Raw genomic sequence first — 18,923 nt, 5'->3', positions numbered from 1 at the left:
GTTAGTGTTGCAGTTCTTTTGCAGATTCAGCGCATGTCGCATGCTGCGTGTGAGGTCCAGTCTTCTAGACCTTTGGTTTTATGATCTACACCTTTCTTTCACATCCATTGCTTTCGTACTACAAAGGCAGCCCTGACTTCCAGCATTACCCTCATGCCTGAGAGAATCAAGTCCCCTTCTTGGTCTCCTGCTCTGCCCTCTCCTCTTCATCCCCATCTCCAACAACCATTTCCCTGTGTAGCGCCAGTACAAGAGGAATTCCTCATTGGCCATCTTCACTTAGGCCATTTTCTGTGGACATTTTCTTCAGTGGTAGGAGGCCCTAGTGATCTGGAGAATCTGTCCCAGAGCTCGGCGGTGCCTTTGTAAAAGGCATCCTGTTGAACCGACTCTGTGTTTTTCCTCGAATCAGAAACGTCCATCAAATTCAGTGTGCCCTATGTTAAAAGGCTCTGCACCCTAGTGATAGCAAAAAGAAAGTCACTCCGATCATTTGGATGAAGGTAACATATACCCAATGATCGGTGACTTGAATATAATTTCTGCATCTTGCAATCTGTTCTGCAACTTGCCAGACAGTATTTGATATTTGGATAGTGTTTGCAAATGGCAGATAGAAGGTTAATGGGGAATGTCTCTTGACAGTAGCTGGATGTAATTTAAAGATGGACTACAGCCATGTAGTTACAGACCAGATTTGGGTTTTGGCTCATTATATCAGAGAGATAAGGCCCAGAAAGGGATATGCACATTCAGCCAGAGCTGAGTTTTCCAAAAAGACAGTTTCAGTCTGAAAAGGGATGGGCAGTTTAACGTCTGAACCATCTGGCCTCTGTGATGCACCAGCTTGCAGGCACTCTGTAAAGGTGTGATGTCATTTAGTATTCCCTCTCTTACTGCTTCCCAGAGAAGGGATGAGGGTGGCAGTGATGACCAGTCACTCATGTATTAATCCTAGTTTATCTCAGTAGCATATAGCAAAACAAAGCAACAAAGGTATTCCTTACTCTCCCTCACTAGAGGACTATTCCTCGTGTTCATCAAACTGTGCCTTTTCTTGTTCACTTCATGTTCTTGGGACTTGTGCCTTCTCCTCTGCGTGTCCTCTCTCCTTCCCATCTTTTCTGTAGCACAGGCTGAAAAATGTCATGTATAGACCCCTACAACTTCCCTAGTAAGAGAGTGATTTATTAAGGTGTTAAGAATATGACCTTCATTCCAAGCACATGCATAGAAATTGATTTTTCTTTTGTGTCTCCAAACTGGTCCTCTTGCAAAATGTGATTCTTTTTCCATCTCTCACTTACCCTTTAGCTCTTTTGAAATTCAGTTTGAAAAACATCATCTCTGCCTCCAGTTGTGCTTTGGACATTGGGGGGACGCAACTCAGCTTAAAAGCTGCTTGGGAAGACAACTGCTGAAATGAGGCTCTGAACTTACATGGGCACCAATGCCCAGAAACCCTGAAGAGAGGCCTGAAACCATTGGTTTGAAGATACAGAACTTTGTGGCCCTCAGGATACCTCATTCAAATGACAGCTTTTCTAGAGACAGAGCGTCTCCCAATGCCATTCCGGGGAATTAAATTCATTGTTGAGTCTGCATAAAGAGAGAGGAGAGCTACTTGCTGCTTCATCACTTTATGAGCCTGGCATCTGTATCATTGCTTAGCAGATCTTGCTGCCAGTAATCCTCTTTTTCTTCAGAGCTGAGCACCAAGAGCACATTCTGAGCAATTCGTACAGAAAGACTACAAAAATAACACCTCAGAATAAAGTTATATCCTTTGGCTTATAATCAAAACTCATAGGGCAGTTGTACTTGTGGATGCGTTACTGAGCCTGCGATTTTTCTCTTCTGCAGGCTCTCCGGCATTTTTGCAGGTGGCTGGGGGCAGGCGAGTGCCCCTGGGGTAACGTTCCTCTTTGCTGGGCTGCTGGAATTTGTCTACACTCCTTAACAAAACAGTTTGTTTTAGACATTTTTGATGCATGTGCAAGATGCACTTGGAGCAAAAACTAAGCAAAACTAAGCAGAACCAAGACACTGAAAGTCAAGGTTGTAAAATTGGTATTTCTTACCTCTGATTAATATTGACACATGATCTCATTTTTCCCATACTGCTTCTTTTTCCAGGTAAAAGATGTTAAAGAGCAGCCCAAAGTATCTGGCAACGCCAAATGCAGATCCAGTACCTCAGTGACGGCCTGTGCTGGAAATCAGCAATGCGACTTGGCTGTCAGAGCTGCGTGTAGGATAACGAATTAATTCAATTAGTTCTGCCACCGTCAGAGATGTTGGCCCTCACTTTTCACCTGTGACACCACAACACCTAAAGACTAGTGAGTGGGGACACACACAGAGCTGTGCTGAACCATGGCAAAATTGCAGAGATGCTTCGGTCCCTGCTTAACTGTGCAAACTCCCATTTATGCATGTATTAGGTTTTCACTGCCTGTTGCCTGTTCCTCTCCCCCCTCTGCTTTTTCATGTTCAGTGGATTCTCCTCTCTGTGTCTCTGCCTCTCTTTCTCTATTTTTTTCTCCCTATTGTTCCCCACGTCACTAACTGTCACTCACTTCATAAAGCCGTCTGGCTCGGAGCTTAAATATTGCAGGGCAACTAAAACCCACCATCAGAGCCAATTCAGTCATATCTGCTCAGTCGTGCGACAAGATTGGGACTTTTAGGGTAGGGAAGAAGAGAGACAAAAGTTCACTCTTCCCTGCAGAGTGCCAAGAGAGGAGGGGGACACATTTCTTCGGTGGAGCCTTTCGCAGCGGCAAGTTGCTTGCTCAACGTCCTTAACCTATACGGTCTTTTTCGCTGGTAGCGTGCTCAGGTTGCAACTTCTGGAAGTGCAGGGTGGGGGGTTTGCAACAAGCCCATGCGAGTTAAGAGCACGAGTCTGTTGGCTCCGAGTGGGCTGAGGCAGTCTTTCCTCACGGCAGGGAATTTAAGGGAGAAGGTGACTGCCTAAAATCATTGCTTGCACCTTTTTTTGAGACTTGAGGGGCTGATTGCTCACAGGTGGAATCCTAGACATTTGAACTGGTTGTACCACTCATCTTTAGTCCACCCAAAACTGTTCCTTGCAGCTGAACCGAGTGAGCGACCTCAAACCACCTCACTTGCAGAAAACAGAGAGGATGGTCATGACAGATTTTTGAAAAACGTGACTAGTTTGGAAGTGATTCCAGGAAGAGCTTAGCCAAATGTAGCAAGCTGCAAGCGAGACATTTGATGGAGTTAGACAGGAAACATTTTTCCTTTTCTTGTACAGTCAGTTTTCCGTATGATAAGGTTTATCACATCTCGAATGTTGCTCTTGCATGCTGCAGTGGAAACATTCAAATGGTAGCTGTGGATATCAGCGTGACTCACAAAGAAAGAAAGGGATGGAGTTATCTGCGGTGCCTGGGGGACAATGAAGTTTATGTTGTGTGTAGTTGTGTTTTTTACAGAGTTGCACATGATTGGTAACTGTCGAGTGTACTTTGCTCTGTGAATTTGCAGAAAGAGATTGTTTAAATCAGTTTAGATAATGTATGTAAACAGCATAATCTTCTGCTAGACTTGTTAATGTAAGTGCTGACATTAACACACTCTTTTACACAACTTTAATGACTGAGAAAGTAGCAATTTTCTTTGGTGATTAAATTATATGTTTGCTGCTTACGCATGCAAGGTGTTTGTGCGAGCTGAAGGACTGTGTTTTGTTCTTTGTTTTCTAACATGGGTGTCTGGGGTTAAGATTTTACCAGGTTTGAAGGCAAGGGAAACGAGTCCATCTTGTTTTACAAAAATGACATTAGAAAGATTTTTTTTGTTGTTGAAAATTTGTGAAATTCCCCAGAATTCCCCAATTGTGAAATTCTCAATATTTTGTGTGTTTTTCTATGTGTGAACACATACACACGGTAGTTGAAACAGACTGGTATGAGTTGGTGTGTTGTAACATATGGCATTACAAATATATCCCAGTGCTATCTGGAGGAGGGAAGTTTAGATACTCAGATTTCCATGCTGTTGACTGTCCCTTCTTTTTCCCAGCACTTGGGTACACGTGTCTGCACTTAGGAAACTATAGATGGAGGCAGTATCTAAGAGATGAACTTCTAGATCCCTGTGGACAGCTATTTTGTGAATAATGTTCCCTGTTTCACTTGTCATAGTCCGTAAGTTGTTTTTTTCTGGATCACTGTAATATTTTGCATTCCTCAGAGACTTCAGACTGCTGTGATGCATTAAATCAGCCCATCCCAAACAAGTTTCCTCTTTATTTCCCTCATTCGTAGATTTTTCCTTGCCTAAACGTATATAGTGGGAAGTTTAGGATACACAGGATGAAGTCCTGGCCTAGAAATAATTTCTTATCATTCAAAAATAACGACACATGTAATGTTTGACTTGCATTACTTGAAAACAGCAATAGGGTATCTGTAGGTGGCTTTCAGCTCTGTGTTAGTCTGAGATAGCGGCACTGACATTTGAGAGAGAGAAAATGGTATTTTAGGTCCCAGTTGTAGAACTTTGTGTTTCTTTCCGTCTTGGTTCTGATGTCCGTGTGGCAACTGAATTCAGAAGAGGATACAAAGAATAACCCCAATAACACTGAATAATTATATTGTATATAATGCATACTATATAGCAAAACTAGTATGTATGGTAGTTATTAAGCTTTTACAATATTACTAACATAGTAATGATGTTGTTATTGCTATTCTTACCTAACAGAGTGATTTCTAATGTAGAATTAATGTTTGCAACCTATAGGGAATTCAGGTTTGTGTAGGTGCAAGATGGTCACCAGTTTGAGGTCTCTTTGACCCGTGTGTGGTTCTGCTGCAGAAGAGCTTGGTGCTTGAAACCTTCATTCTCTTTTCTAACCGCTGCAGCTGCCTGCTGATAAATCTGTTCTACTGTACTGCTGGCGAGTGTTTGTACGTGTACAAAATCTAAGCAGGCACACGCAACGAAGCCTACAAGGCACCACAGAAGACTCTTACCTGGAAAAAGAGTTAAATATACTCCCCAGCTGATAAGTAATTGCCCATTTAGAGACAGGGAAGAAAGAATTTAGCAAGCAGTTTGCTCTGGCTTCCCAGCCCTTCTTCTGCTAATAAATCATTGGGATCAGGCAATAAGCAAGCAAGCAACCTTCTTTCTGTTCTCAAAGCATATTAGGGAAACACTAGTTGAAAGCAACAACAGGCATCAGTGGGAAAACCTGAAATCTTTTAAATTTAGCATAATTTGTGGTCATTCTCTTTCTTTTTTCTTTCCTTAGACAGTAAGAAATGGGTGACTGGAGTTTCTTGGGGAACATTTTAGAGCAGGTGAACGAGCAGTCCACTGTCATCGGGAGAGTTTGGCTCACAGTGCTCTTCATTTTCCGCATCTTGATCCTGGGAACAGCTGCCGAGCTAGTGTGGGGAGACGAACAGTCAGACTTTGTGTGCAACACCCAGCAACCTGGTTGCGAGAACGTCTGCTATGATGAGGCCTTTCCCATCTCCCACATCCGGCTCTGGGTCCTGCAGATCATTTTTGTATCCACGCCTTCGCTAATGTACTTTGGGCATGCAGTGCACCATGTCCGCATGGAGGAGAAGAGGAGAGAGAGGGAGGAAGCTGAGAAGCGACAGCAAGCTGAGATGGATGAAGAGAAGCTGCCCCTGGCTCCAAATCAAAACAAAGGCAACAACCCTGATGGAACCAAGAAGTTTCGCCTGGAGGGTACCCTCCTGAGAACCTACATCTTCCACATCATTTTCAAAACCCTCTTTGAGGTAGGATTCATAGTAGGTCAGTATTTCCTGTACGGCTTCCGAATTCTGCCCCTTTACCGCTGTGGGCGGTGGCCCTGTCCCAATCTTGTGGACTGTTTTGTCTCCAGGCCCACGGAGAAGACCATCTTTATTATGTTCATGCTGGTGGTGGCTTCCGTGTCCCTCTTCCTCAACCTGGTGGAGATCAGTCACTTGATCCTGAAAAGGATCCGGAAGGCTCTGAGAAGACCAGCGGAGGAACAGATTGGGGAGATCCCAGAGAAGCCCCTCCATGCCATCACAGTCACCTCCATCCCTAAGACCAAAGGCTACAAGCTGCTGGAAGAAGAGAAGCCGGTGTCTCACTATTTCCCTCTCACGGAAGTAGGGGTTGAGCCCAGTCCCCTTCCGTCAGCCTTCAATGAATTTGAGGAGAAGATTGGTATGGGACCGTTGGAAGATCTCTCCAGGGCATTCGATGAGAGGTTACCATCGTATGCACCAGCGAAGGAACCGGAAGAGGAGAAGGTAAGAGCAGAGGAAGAGGAGGAACAAGAAGAAGAGCAGCTGGGACCTCGGGAAGAGCCAGGGGTGAAGAAAGCAGAGGAGGTGGTGAGAGATGAAGTGGAAGGGCCTTCAGCACCTGCTGAACTCGCCACTGATATGAGACCCCTCAGCAGGCTAAGTAAAGCCAGCAGCCGGGCCAGGTCAGATGATTTGACTGTATGAAGGTGCAGGATAAGCACATGAAAAGGAAAAAGTTGAAGAGAAAAGGAGAGAGAGAGAAAGAATCAAAAGATATTTTTAAGCAAAGTGCTAAAATGGCCATTTGAATATTATTTCCTCTTGAGTTTCTCAACTGGAAAGGTACTATCATGGTAACTGTGCCTTATTTGCCCTGTATGCCCATTTGAAAAGGAACATTTCCCTGTTTCCACATGCCAGCTCACTCCTTACGCTCCTTAGTAATATTTATACTATACACAAACTGATGTATTTTAAAACCTAACGTGGCAGTGAAACCAAAATGTCACCACTGTGAACGTATTTACTGGAAGCTCTGTGTTCCACATTTCTCTAGGAACGTGGGGAAGATCTGTCCCCTCAGACAGCAAGGGGGAAGACTGACCAACAAGTGTATTTAGTATTTCTTTTTCTGTTGCCGCCTATGGCATGCTGAGCAGATGTCCCCTTTGCTGTTGGCATGGAACTGCAGTTACTTAATTCACAAAGTGAATTTTGTGCTTAGTACCACCATACTAAAATAGTTAGCAGTATTTCCCCTCTCTTTTCTGAAAATAAAGGCCAAAATGTCCCCAGTTCCTCTGTGAACGCAAATCTGAATTAGGTAAAAATATTTTCCCTTTGCCAAAAATATTTCTGCTTTTCAAGTGACATTGACAGTGGGCAAGGTTAACAGTAGCTCTCTACGACAATTTAGCAGATGCCCACAGATGGATTATTTGTTCCCAAGAGGGTCATCCAGCCCTGAGCCTATTTCAGAGCACTGGAAAGAATAAATTCAAATGGTATTTTTTACTTGTAGTCTTGTGACTTAAAGATCTGAAACTCAATTTAGCAAAGCAAACGTGGGAAGGCTTCTGTGAAAGGAGGAAACAGGTACAGCCCCCAGAGCATGAAACCAAATACATGCCTTCATGGCACGATCCTGACATGTGCTCAGTTCCTGGAGCTCCCAAACTTACAGGGCACTCAGCAAATCTCAGGTACAGAGTCCTGAAGGCACCTGTGAATCTAAACCAGGGGTCTGGGTAACTATGTGACTATTCAAACCTCTAAATACAAAACTGGTTGTTCAAGTTGGAAAAGTCTGATATGATAATAGTCTTTTGACATCCTTTGTTTTTAATTTGACAGACAGGGGTCTGCTTCCCTATTAAATGCCAAAGTCTCAAGTAAAACAAGGCCTTTCAAAAGATGATTTAGATCTTTTGTGCCAACAGGTCTGTACAGAACTCTCAGAGCCTCAGCAAAATCTTTTTTGTTACAAAAGGCAGAAAAGCATGTGCTTGCAAATGTGTAATTGTCTGCGGATTTCTAATTTTAGGACTACAGCAGCACCTTTTGGCTGGGACAGTGCAGCAATGCGTTCAAAGGCTTCAGGTTCACAGCTATGTCCCCCCAGAACTGAGCCTCATTCCAGAAAAGCGCAGGTATGCACTCTCATCTGCTCTGCTCTGCAAACCTCAGACCCTGCCAGCTAAGCAAATTCCTTCTGCTGGGCTGAAGCCCATCCCATTGTTCCTAGGGCAGGCTCTAATCCAGCTCAGGGAAAAAAAAAAAAAAGGTCTTTGGCATAATGCATAAAACTCTCATCCCGCCATTAGCTAGAAAAGACCCCCTGCGGTCTCCCATTGCAGCAGGGCTGACTCCCAGCCCGCTGAAGTCAAATGGGTGTCTGAGAGAGCTCTGGGTAGGCTTGGGCTCATACCTCCAGTCCTGCTGCCCTGTGTCCCAGCCCCAGCAGCCACCAGTGCAGTCAGGTCTGTCACTCACTGATCCAACCTGTTTGGTGGAGTTCCCCTGCCTTGTTCCGCAGCTGCCCTACACGAGCGCCAAGGTGGCTAGACTTGACTGCTGAGTGAAGTACGCTGTACATATGTAGAAAGTTTGCAGGGTGCATTGGGATTCTTCAGCGCCAGAGCGGTGCCACATTTATTTTTTTCTTTAAATATACTATTAATCCTTTTGCTCCTTTTGGGCCTCTGTATTTTCCCAAGGTTTCCAGCCTGAGGTCAAAATCTTTGCTCCTTGGACAAAGGCTGTTAGGTTGTCTTTCCTTGTGAAGGAAGACTGGAAAGTACCTCCTCAGTTTTGGGAAGGAATATGTCAAAGCAATGCATGCAAAAGAACATGCACAGAGAGAATCTGGAGGCCACCGTTTATCCACTCTCTTAATACAGAAACAGGAGAACAGTTAACAAATGAAAGGCAACTGAGGAATGAGAATGTTTTTCAGCAGGAAGAGAGTCCACTGTGCCCAATTCAAGACACTAGAATTCAAGAAAGGGCAAAGATTTAGATGAACAGCAAAATCACCACACTTCAACTAGATGAGGTCTATTACTTTTTATTTTCTTCACAGAAAGGTATAAGAGAGTTTTAATGGTTCTAAGCATAAACCAGCCCGCTTGTTGGGGGTTGGAAACACACTCTTCTGCAAGTAAAAATCAAAACTCTGTAACGGTTCAGTATGAGGTATCTTCTACCTTCTTCGGAGCATCTAACCCTTTCAGATACCAATGCACTGGACTAGATGAATTACCCCCACCCTTGTTTACTTCTAATTACTTGACAAGTCCTTTTACATACTAGGTATTTTAATAACCATCCCCGTTCCTGACCTCTGACGTGCATACCTTCATTAGAGCACTGGACTGCGTAAGAAGACTGCTTATTCATCAGAGGTATATGGTTCACAATATCATCAGATGTTGAGTATGTCATTCTTTTTCACTGGAGTGCCTCATAAAGTGCACTATACGCAAGGTACTCAATGGACACTCTGTCGTTCTTTCTTCCTCCGGGTCACAACAGCACAATGAAACAAGCCAGCGTTGTCCTCCTGCATCCAGTCAACTGCGTGTTGATTTATTATTTTTTTTCAAGCCAGTTTTCAAGGACTCTGCCAGGCTGCCAGTGAACCTGTGCCACCAAGGACGAGACACAGCATCAAGACAGCGCTTCTCAGCAAACTGGGCAGGGAACTAACAGTCTGGTCTTCTGGCATTCAGCCTCATCTCTGCAACGAAATCACTGTGGGACTGTCAGCAAGTCATTCTTCCTTCTTGTACAATCATGAATCATTTTCTACCTCACAAAGACAATGTGAGGCTCGATACATTGTCCTAGTAATAGAATGGGAGGTCCTTGGATGGGAGGCCCTACAGATGAGCAAAGGATTGTTGCTATTTCTGGATGTGATACCATATAAACGTGTTCTATTCTCTCTCAGTGAGACAAATTTAATCATTTATTCAAGAAATTTCTAGTGAAGTTGCATAACAGCCTCAGAGCTGTGGATTCAGTGTATGATTCCACTCGAAAAATAATTAAGCAAAACATAGAAATATATGTCAAGAACAGGGAAAATTATCTTCTTGGGAAGGGGGAAGTCACTGGACAATTAGAGCCACGCCTGGATCATTTAAAGGTGTGTGTACCCCCTTAGCTCTCTGTGCAAATAAATTACTTCCTGATCACACGGCTCTCTGCAAGGAGCATAACATGCGAGTGTCAATATCACCAAAGGAGGTGAAAATAGAAGACAAAGGTAGTGTCTTAGCTTACAATAGCATGTGGGAGTTGGTGTTCTCTAGTGTCTAGAGCAGTGGACCTAGGATAATAATCTTAGATTTATTTCCAACTCTGCTTCTGACTTGCTGTGATAATCACTTTACCTCTCAGTGCCTGTTTTCTCCACCTGTAATGTGGGTGTAAGAATTTCCACCTACCTCACAGGGATGTTGTGAGGCTTCCTTAATTCTGTTTGTAAAGTGAGTAGGAATGATCTGATGAAAAGCACTGCTGAAATGCATGGTATCCTTGTTATTTCCCGGCAGAGCTGCTAACTTGGTTACTATATGACTCCTCGACCAGAAGGACGGTAGATTGAAAATGTGAGCGCTGCATTGCACTGACAACGTCAACACAGATGTGGATTTGCCATGAGTAAAAAAAACCTCCATTGATCCCCCACCCCTTTCTCCTACCTTAGCCTTGGCCTGGACAGATGAAGCAGCGACAGTGTGGTTACGTGGACCACTCTCCTCCATCCTCAGCATCCGTTCTGGGGCAGCATTTATAATTAAATCAGACAGTTCCTGGGAGGGGGGCGCAGGCTCGTGGAGGTCTAACAATTTTAAGGTCTTTGCAAGGCATGTGGGAGAGGGTGGTATAATGCAAAATATTGCTGGGCTTCTGTTAAAACCACTCAGTGCAAACTCCAAGTAAATTTTCCAGAGTCTCCATGAAGAGTTTACAATTGCTTATGGCACACAGGAAAAAAAAAGCCATGCTTCATGAACGGAAACCCACAAATTACCATGTTACACTGATTCTTTCCTCTAAGTGAGATAGATACCAGCGATTTCTTAGCCCTGAAACACAATGAAGTACAGATTCCTCCTCCTGTAGGAGGGGAGAGATCTAGGGGGAATCTCTGCTCTCTAGATCTGTGTGGGCATGAAATCTACTTAACTGAGGGAGGAAAGTCCAGTCTGTCCTGCCACTCAGTAACTCACTGACTGTGCAGTTTTACATTTAAAGAGCGGCTGTGTCACACAACACTGAAAAAAAAAGTGGCAGTTTGCTGTTTTGTATAGAAAATGGCTTTTCAGGCTGACAACTAAAAGTAATCCTAGCCTAGGCGTAGTTTTGTTTAGTAAAGGCAGGAACATCCATGAGAACTAGAATAAAGCCTTCCTATAAGCCCGAGGCAGTTGTGATAAAACAGTATATGGTGCCAGATCTCCTGAGGGCCGGGGCTGGATAAGCGTACCAAAACCAGGGAACTTGTCTAAGTATTGGAATAATTTTTTTCCCCCAACAGAATGACACTACCGTTTCTTAGGCTCTGTGCGCGCGCTACACCTTTTAACATGGCTCAGGAAAGGCTTTTTGCCAACACCAAATGTGCTTATAGTCGACTAGTAACCATGGCAAATCAATGCGTGTTGACTTGCCAAGATATAGCCTGGCACACAATCCCTTCTTGCAACTAGCTTGGCATGCACCTATTTCAGCAGAACAGGCAAGACTCACGTCTCTGCCAACAATTCGAGTTTTTCTCTCATCAGCTTGATATACAAAGAGACATTGAAGGTTTGTTCAGCCTAGAGAGGAGGGGGCTAGGAGGGTGGGGAGGTCTAGCTGCTGTCTTTGGGTGCCCAACTTGGGGGAGCTACAGGGAAGATGGAGCCAGGCTCTCGACAGGGGTGCACAGCAACAGATAAGAGGCAACGATCACAAGGAGCAGCAAGGAAAATTTTGACTAAAAAATGCCAACAAGGAAAAAAATTGTTCAAATGGAGAGTGGTTCAACACTAAAGCGGGTGCCCAGAGACGTGGTGGGATGTCCATCCTTGGAGGATGAAGCCTGACTGGGAAAAGCATTGAGCACCCTGGTCTGACTTTGATGTTGCACTGAGCCCAAGTTTGGACCAGCTGGTCCCTTCCAGCCCGAACTCTCCATCCCATGGGAGGCTGAAAGCTCAGTGCAGCCGCTGCATGGTGGAAAAATGAGTGTGGGGCACTTTCTGCCTCGCTGGAATGTTCTGGTAGAATTTGCTTAGACTGTCCCAGCAGGCAACACCAACTAACTGGGCACCGCAGCAGACACCAACACACAAACACAATCAGCTGATGTTTGGTAGCTAGAAAAGCTGCTTGAGGCAAGAAACATGTGTTGTGTAACTGGTTTGGAAAGAGCATTACAAATAAAAAAAAAAAAAAAAAAAAAAAGAGTGTGCTTGTCAACAGAGAAAATCATGGAAACATAAGGGGCTTAGGTCTTTCCAGCTCCCTTTAATTTCAGTGTCAAGTGTGCCTTTAAACCCATCTGAAAGTGCAGAGGAGTGCATTTTAATGTTCTGTCAACAAAAAAATGGTGTATTTTAAAGCTTGCTGATCTGTGATGAAGCAGAACTGAATAGAAATGGTGATTACAGACCTACTGACAGAACATTTTGAAAAAAAACAAACAAAGACTGTTGGCCTTTGCCTTGCTAGATCCAGCCTGGCACAGTAAAAGCAAAACAAGCCATTTATTGGAGGAAAGGCTATATTGCTTGGAAAAGTCATGGAGTAGCCTACCGAAAAACTTTTAAGTCAATACAGCAAAGAATTTGTGGTGAAACATCAAACAGAAAAGTTGGTTCCTGTGGTGTTTCCCTGAAGCTTGGGGGACAGTTGGAGGATGACTGAGATAAGGAAAACCAGTTACAAATGAGCATATGAAAAAATCCTGGATTACAGGCAGCTGTGGGGCAGAGGCCGTGCAGGAGGGCAGCAGGGAATCCCAGGACGCAGTGCAGGATGCCAGCTGATGGGCAGGCTGCAGGCAAAGGCCGAAGCGAAGAAGCCTGCGAGCTCATCGGCCGACTACCTCATTGTAAGGACAAGGCAAGCCAACCTGACACACAAATGAAACCCAGCCTGTCACCAAATCTGGTATTTATGGATTTTAAGGTCAGCAACTTTAAAATAATTTAATTGAACTTTTTTGCACTGGTTCCTCTACTTACCTGGTAGAATCGAGAACCATAACTAGCACAGGCAAAGCTTTTTTTTCCCAATCCTTTACTTAGGTATATGAAGAATTACTGGAACAAAAATATTTAGTTAAGTTTCTTAATAAACATATGTTAGTTCAAAGAAAAGTCATAGAAAACCCCATAAAGGAATTAACCTATTGCCAGTGAAGATCATCACCCAAACTCAACCACAAATAAATTCAAAAGAAATTCAGAAATTGGAATGATGTCGGATTACTCTGAGCTTCAGAGCTCCTATTTATGAAAACCTCTGGAGAGAAAAGAAAATGGATGGCCGGCTGCCAGCTAAGCCTATTTGTCATGAGTATGCCCTGTAGCACCTTCTGGAAACCTGTGCTATTTCTAAATATACTCTTGGCCGACAAACTGCTTTAATTCAATATGCTCCACCTTTCTGCTTTACTTGAAAGACTTGACTTTAGTTCCCTCTATAAACTGAACGTAAAAGAGCTATATTCACACTTTAATATGTAGAAGTATAAAACATGGAACTGAGCGGAAACCTGTCAATTTACTGGCCAGCCCTTCTTCCTCATGCGTTGCCTCTCCTCTCCGGCCACCTCCATCTGTATTGTGTTTAACGAAACTACCAGCCTCTCACAACCGAGAAGTTGCCTTTGTACCTGTGGAGTGCCACAGACCCTTCTCCCCACACATGCACATCAGCTAAGGAAGAACAACACGGAATAAATTTCCCATTTTCTTTTTACACTTCTTGTCTTCCCTGAAAGAAAAGTCCTGGGGTTGGGAGGTGGATATGAGTTTTGCCAGTAGGAATTATCTTATTCCCTGTGTGTTTCTCCCAAGGCTCAGAGATGAGTAATTTACAGCTAAGCAGAGGCACGTTTCAAGTCTATTTATAAACACATGTAAAGAAGAAAGCTTAAAGACCTATGACCAAACTCTGCCTTGTTTTTTAACCTTGTGTTGAAGCAAGCAGAGCTGCCAAGGTGTAAACAAGAGCAGAATTTGGCTTTGTATAATTCATTTTTTAAAGGATTTCCTGTTAACTTACGTCTTTAAAAAACAACCCAAAACTAACCTTGCCCCACAACCTACCAATATAGAACAAAACAACTACAAATCCCTCCAAGCTCAGGAATCTCAACACTTTAGGAAAGACCAGCTTCTAAGTAGCAGATACATAAAGGAAGAACAGGGAAGCTCAGGTCTCAGCTCTACATTAATTGGCGGCAATACCAGAAGCTGTAAAAAAGAAAAGAAAAAGGCTCAGATCAGATACAGTAATCTGCTCCCTCAGTTCATTTCCCCATGAAAGCTGAATGTTTTTTCCTCTTTGCAATGCTGTAGACAAGGAGACAAATTTAAAACCAAGACGACTGGCAGCAAGACAGAAAGCCAAACAATCAAAGAGCCTGTGGGATTAATTTGGTGACTCGGCACAACATAACATAGATTCGTTTTCCTAGTGAAATGAGTTGTAATGAATAAAGGTTCCTGATTTTCAATCAGCAGGGGCTCTGTGCTTTGTTAAACTCCCAACTAACCCTGTTTGATTCTTTCTCTTCCCGTACGATTTATTATTCCAAATGTAGTGTTTTGAGTGGCAAAGGTGAGGTGTGTTTTTAAGAGGTGGGAAAAAAAAAAAAGATACGGATGCCATGAAGTTCAAATGGGGACGTGGCACGAAGGATTGGCTCCCACTCACGCCGATAGGCATCAGGAAATTCCCTGTTTGAACTTTTACTTCCCTTCTGGCCCCATGCCTGGGTACATTATAACTGCATGGCCTAAAAGGCATCCCCAGCCTCATGCCGGCTCTCGGCACAGCGAGATGCCAAAGGGCCCCAGGTGGGACACACCAATCTCCCCTTTGGTGGGGAGACGGGCCTGCAGCTGTCACCACTCTTGCACAGGAGCCCAAGCGCTGCTAAAATGGCAGAATAGTGTTTCCACCTCCTTCCCCCCGGCCACCACCTCCCTCCCTCGGCCTCCTCCTGCGCTGGGAGGGGCACCCCCTGCCCACGCCAGGACACAGGGGACACGTTTCCTCCAGGGGTCCCACACAGCGGCGAGTGGATCCTGCCCACCCGTGTTTCCCCGTCCGGCGGGGCACAGGAACACCGCACCTGCCTCCCCTACGCCCGGCCGGGGCGGAGCTTATTATCCAGCCGCGCCCCCGGCCCCGCCCCCGGACGGGCTGAGGCAGGCGCCCCCCGCGCCTGCGCCCTGTAGCCGCCGGGGCGAGCGCGGGCCCGGAAGCGGGGCGGGCGGCAGCGGCGCCGCCGGTGGCCGCTATGAGCTTCCTCATCGACTCCAGCATCATGGTCACCTCCCAGGTACCCCCGCTACTGCGCGGCGCGGTTCCCCCCGCCCTGCCCCGCACCGCCCCGCCCTGCCCTGGAGGGGTGACGGGGAGGAGGGGTAGGAACGGGGGGGGCGTCGCCGCTGCGGCCTTGGCCCGCTCGCCACCCCTCCGGAAGCGGCCGTTGGGAGTGCGCGGGGGGCGGTGCGTGCGGGGGTGCGCACGCGCAGCCTTGCCGGGCGCGCGGAGCCCCGGGGCGGCGGGAGACGGCGTCAAGAGCAACGGCCTTGCCGCCGCCTTCCGCCCTCGCCCCGGCCCCCTCGGCCTCGCCTGCTGAGGGGAGGGAACGGCTGCGCGCCCGGCTGCCCTTCCCCATCCGCTGCTCAGCAGCAAAGGTGGGGAAAAAAAAACCCAAACCAAAAGCACCAAAACCCTAGCTCGCCGCTGCGCGCGAAGGGGTGTTGGGCTGCTGGTTTGTCTCGTTGCGGCCGCCCAGGCTCCTGTCGCAGGGCAGGATGAGGAGTACACATCTTTGGCCCGCTTCCTTACGTGCCACGGTGACCGTTGCCCTCCCGCAGTTGTCCAGTCAGAACGTAGTGCGTAGAGAGGCTGTGGGGAATGGTGCTTCCCTTGTCATGCTGCGTCGCTTCTATAAATTTGGATTTTCTTTTGTTGGGACAGACAGGAAAGTTCATCTTGCTGTTCTCTAGGTAGTACTTTGCTGCTGATGTTCTTCAAGAAGGCTGGTCACTTATGTCTTCTACCCCTGGTTTGCTATTGAGGAGTTTGCTTGTTTACGACTTCGGAAGATATTTCATGGTCTGCTTTGATACCACTAAAAGGACACCACTAAAAAGCCTCCTTCTCCATTGATCCATCTGTGATTCAGCACTTCCTTCAGCTTTTTCTTTCTGCTGCCATCAAAGTAATCTTTCAACCGGTCTTTGTTTTACACCAGCTGAATTCACCTAGGAGCCCTTTAAAACATTTCACGTCATCCTATCTTTGTCATTATAAAGTGGGTTGTGGTCTTAACATGTGGAAATACCCCCTCCTTCTTCATTAGCTTTCTTTGCTAGTAATTTATCTCGCCATTGTGTTCCCTTTGACTGTCCTCTCCTCAGTAAGCATCTCTCCTTTCCTCTTGTCTGCCTCTCTGGCAGCCGAGGTGGTCCAATTGTTCACTTCTGCCAAAAGGAGAAAGTTCTGCTCCCTCTTCACTTTTGCTTTGCTGCATGGTCATACTCTCTTATTTGTGCTCGCTCCACTATTTGGTTTAAATAAGTTTAACGGGATCACAGAGGGATCTGATAAGCTTCAGAGCTGGTGTGAAATTATTGTTCTGTAATGAGGAGGGATGAGCTGAGGAGAGAGGACCTTTCCCCTCTCAACATCAGTTGGTTGTCTCATATAGACTTTCATGCACGACTCCGTAGTTTTCTTGACAGTTTTCAGGAAAGCACAGCTTTTGGCCATTCCTCCTACTTGATAATGCTTTGATTTTTGCTCCTGTCATTTGCTTTGCATTCCAAGATCTAACTTACCTAATAGCTTTTCTTTCATTTGTGATGGCAGCTTTGCGTTTTCCCATCATCTTCAAAAGTATCAAGATAGGTATTTAAATTGCTGCATGTAATTGTCAAATGCTCAAGAATTTTCAGACTTAATGTGTCACATTCACCTGTGGTGTCTTAGAGTGTGAACTTTTAAGATAATGCCTGTCTATGTTTTAGTACAGTCCCTAACACAAGGGAAATCTAATCTTTGTATATAACTTCCTCTGTTTCTATTGTACTCGATTATCTCCTCTTTCTTTTACTTTATTTAGTTATTTTGGTTTGAGGTGTTTGCCTCTACCTTTTTCCTCTTTTACACTCTTAAATGTGGAATTACTTTGTGTAAATATCACTTGCTTGTCATACTTCTTTGACTTATGACCTGTAGGTGGGAGGGTTGTGGAGTATCTTACCTTTTTCTTTTTGCTACCAATTACTTTAAAGTCTGAAGTTCTCCTCAAACAAGTTTTGCCAGCTGTTACTAATCAGTAGACCTCATTCCTATTTCAGTTTTTCTTTCAAGACAAATATATTTGATCTTTCTTGCCCAGATTTCCAGGTATTCTTTGTCTGTAAATCATGTTCTTCTGTTACCTTTGCTGCTGCTGGGATCCAATTGCTCCTGATGCACAGTGGAATCATCCACAATGATTCCTGCATTTTTGTCTTTGAAAGTTTCTTGTCTCCACAGGGGGCCAGAATGCTCTGCCCTTTTCCATGGGCCCTTGAAAAGAAATACTGTCTTTGTCCCGTGCTTTCTGACATATATTGTTTTTTCTCTTTGCTTTGGTCAAAACTACCCTTATAAAAAAATATTTAGCATCTTCAGAATTCTCTTTTTGCTTGGATTCTTTTAAATCATTGCACTCCTTTTCTGCAGAATAGACAGGACTACCCCGGAAGGCCTGACAACCCAGTCTCCTTTTTCTGGCCGAAGATGGGTAATTACAGTTTTGAGCACATTGCTTAATTGGTATTTATTTCATTTAACTCATCTGTAAAATAGCTGTGATATTAAGTCCGTCTCCTCAGGTCTGTGCTGAAATTAAATTGAAACTGAATTTTTTAAAGTGCTCTGAGAGCCATTGAAATGCAAAGCATTGTTAACTTCTCCTGCTTTACCTACCTTTTCTGTGTGGCTTTCTGCAACTCCAAATTGTGGTTTGAGGCATTCAACACTGCCTTTTCTCTACCTTAAAGATGCTTTTAACACCTTTCTTCCAGGTAGTATCAGTGTATAACCAGATCTAGTGTTAAGACCTCTCCATAAAAATTGAACGTCCTTCTAGTTTTAAAGAAGCAGCAGATATTTTTATAAAACTTGCTCATCCCTAGAAGATGTGTGTGCTGTGGACATTCAGGTGTTTGCTTTGTCTCCGTTACAGTGTTTCCTGCAAAAAGTATAAACTTTAATTCTGTAGATTAGAAGAGTGAAAGAAGAAACAACAGTGCCAAGGATTCTGGCAGGCCAGGAACCGAGGAATTCTGAGAATTTGGGAATACAAAAACAGGCTGTCTTGACTGGATCTTTTGTAATGTCGTAGCCTTCTGTGTATGGTATGCTTGAACATCTAAAATACTCTTCCTTCCATGATACCGTGTTAAGTTTTAATCTTTTGTGGATCTTGGGTAGTTTGGCCTAGCTCTTTTCCTTCCATATCTTTCATCTGTGGTCAGTAGCGAAGTAGCTTTGTATTTTGCAAGTTGCTGGTTACAAATGTTAAGTGGTTCATCTCTTCTGCAGGTGCTGTTCTTTGGATTTGGGTGGCTGTTCTTCATGCGTAAGCTCTTCAAGGATTATGAGGTGAGAAGGAGCCTTTCATTACAGTTCTATATCTTAAAAATTACTCCCAATTATAGAAACATTTTTGAAACTTCCTCTCTTTAGCCCTGTTATCTTAATTTTAATTGTCTCTACAGTTACTGTCTTTTTAATTTCCTCTTGTGCTTCTGTTTGAAAGACGCCTAGATATCTGAGGAAATGGGTTCTTCTAGGGCCAATGAAAGTTTCCATATTGGCTACTGTTAAAGGAAA

General features: G+C 44.6%; 2 protein-coding genes across 8 annotated transcripts in view; both read left to right on the top strand.

Annotated features, from left to right (window-relative positions):
- Positions 1–12,715, top strand: part of GJA8 (gap junction protein alpha 8) — a 45,841-nt gene extending 33,126 nt beyond the window's left edge. For 5 of the 6 annotated variants that reach the window (XM_054187019.1, XM_054187012.1, XM_054186995.1 and 2 more), the window contains one exon: positions 5,291–12,715. In XM_054187019.1, the coding sequence (XP_054042994.1) occupies positions 5,301–6,500 (1,200 nt within the window). In that variant the 5' untranslated portion in view covers positions 5,291–5,300 and the 3' untranslated portion in view covers positions 6,501–12,715. Of the gene's footprint in view, positions 1–2,261; positions 2,343–5,290 lie in introns of those variants that run through there. The other variant, XM_054187035.1, reaches the window with a different exon arrangement.
- Positions 12,716–15,238: 2,523 nt separating this feature from the next.
- GPR89B (G protein-coupled receptor 89B) overlaps positions 15,239–18,923 on the top strand; it is a 45,188-nt gene continuing 41,503 nt past the window's right edge. The window contains exons 1-3 of one of the 2 annotated variants that reach the window (XM_054197460.1): positions 15,306–15,366; positions 17,769–18,445; positions 18,633–18,692. In XM_054197460.1, the coding sequence (XP_054053435.1) occupies positions 18,443–18,445; positions 18,633–18,692 (63 nt within the window). In that variant the 5' untranslated portion in view covers positions 15,306–15,366; positions 17,769–18,442. Of the gene's footprint in view, positions 15,367–17,768; positions 18,446–18,632; positions 18,693–18,923 lie in introns of both variants that reach the window. The other variant, XM_054197451.1, reaches the window with a different exon arrangement.

Source organism: Rissa tridactyla, chromosome 1, assembly GCF_028500815.1.
Source record: "Rissa tridactyla isolate bRisTri1 chromosome 1, bRisTri1.patW.cur.20221130, whole genome shotgun sequence".
NCBI classification, from domain to species: Eukaryota; Metazoa; Chordata; class Aves; order Charadriiformes; family Laridae; genus Rissa; species Rissa tridactyla.
This window is presented reverse-complemented; position numbering and strand designations above follow the sequence as displayed.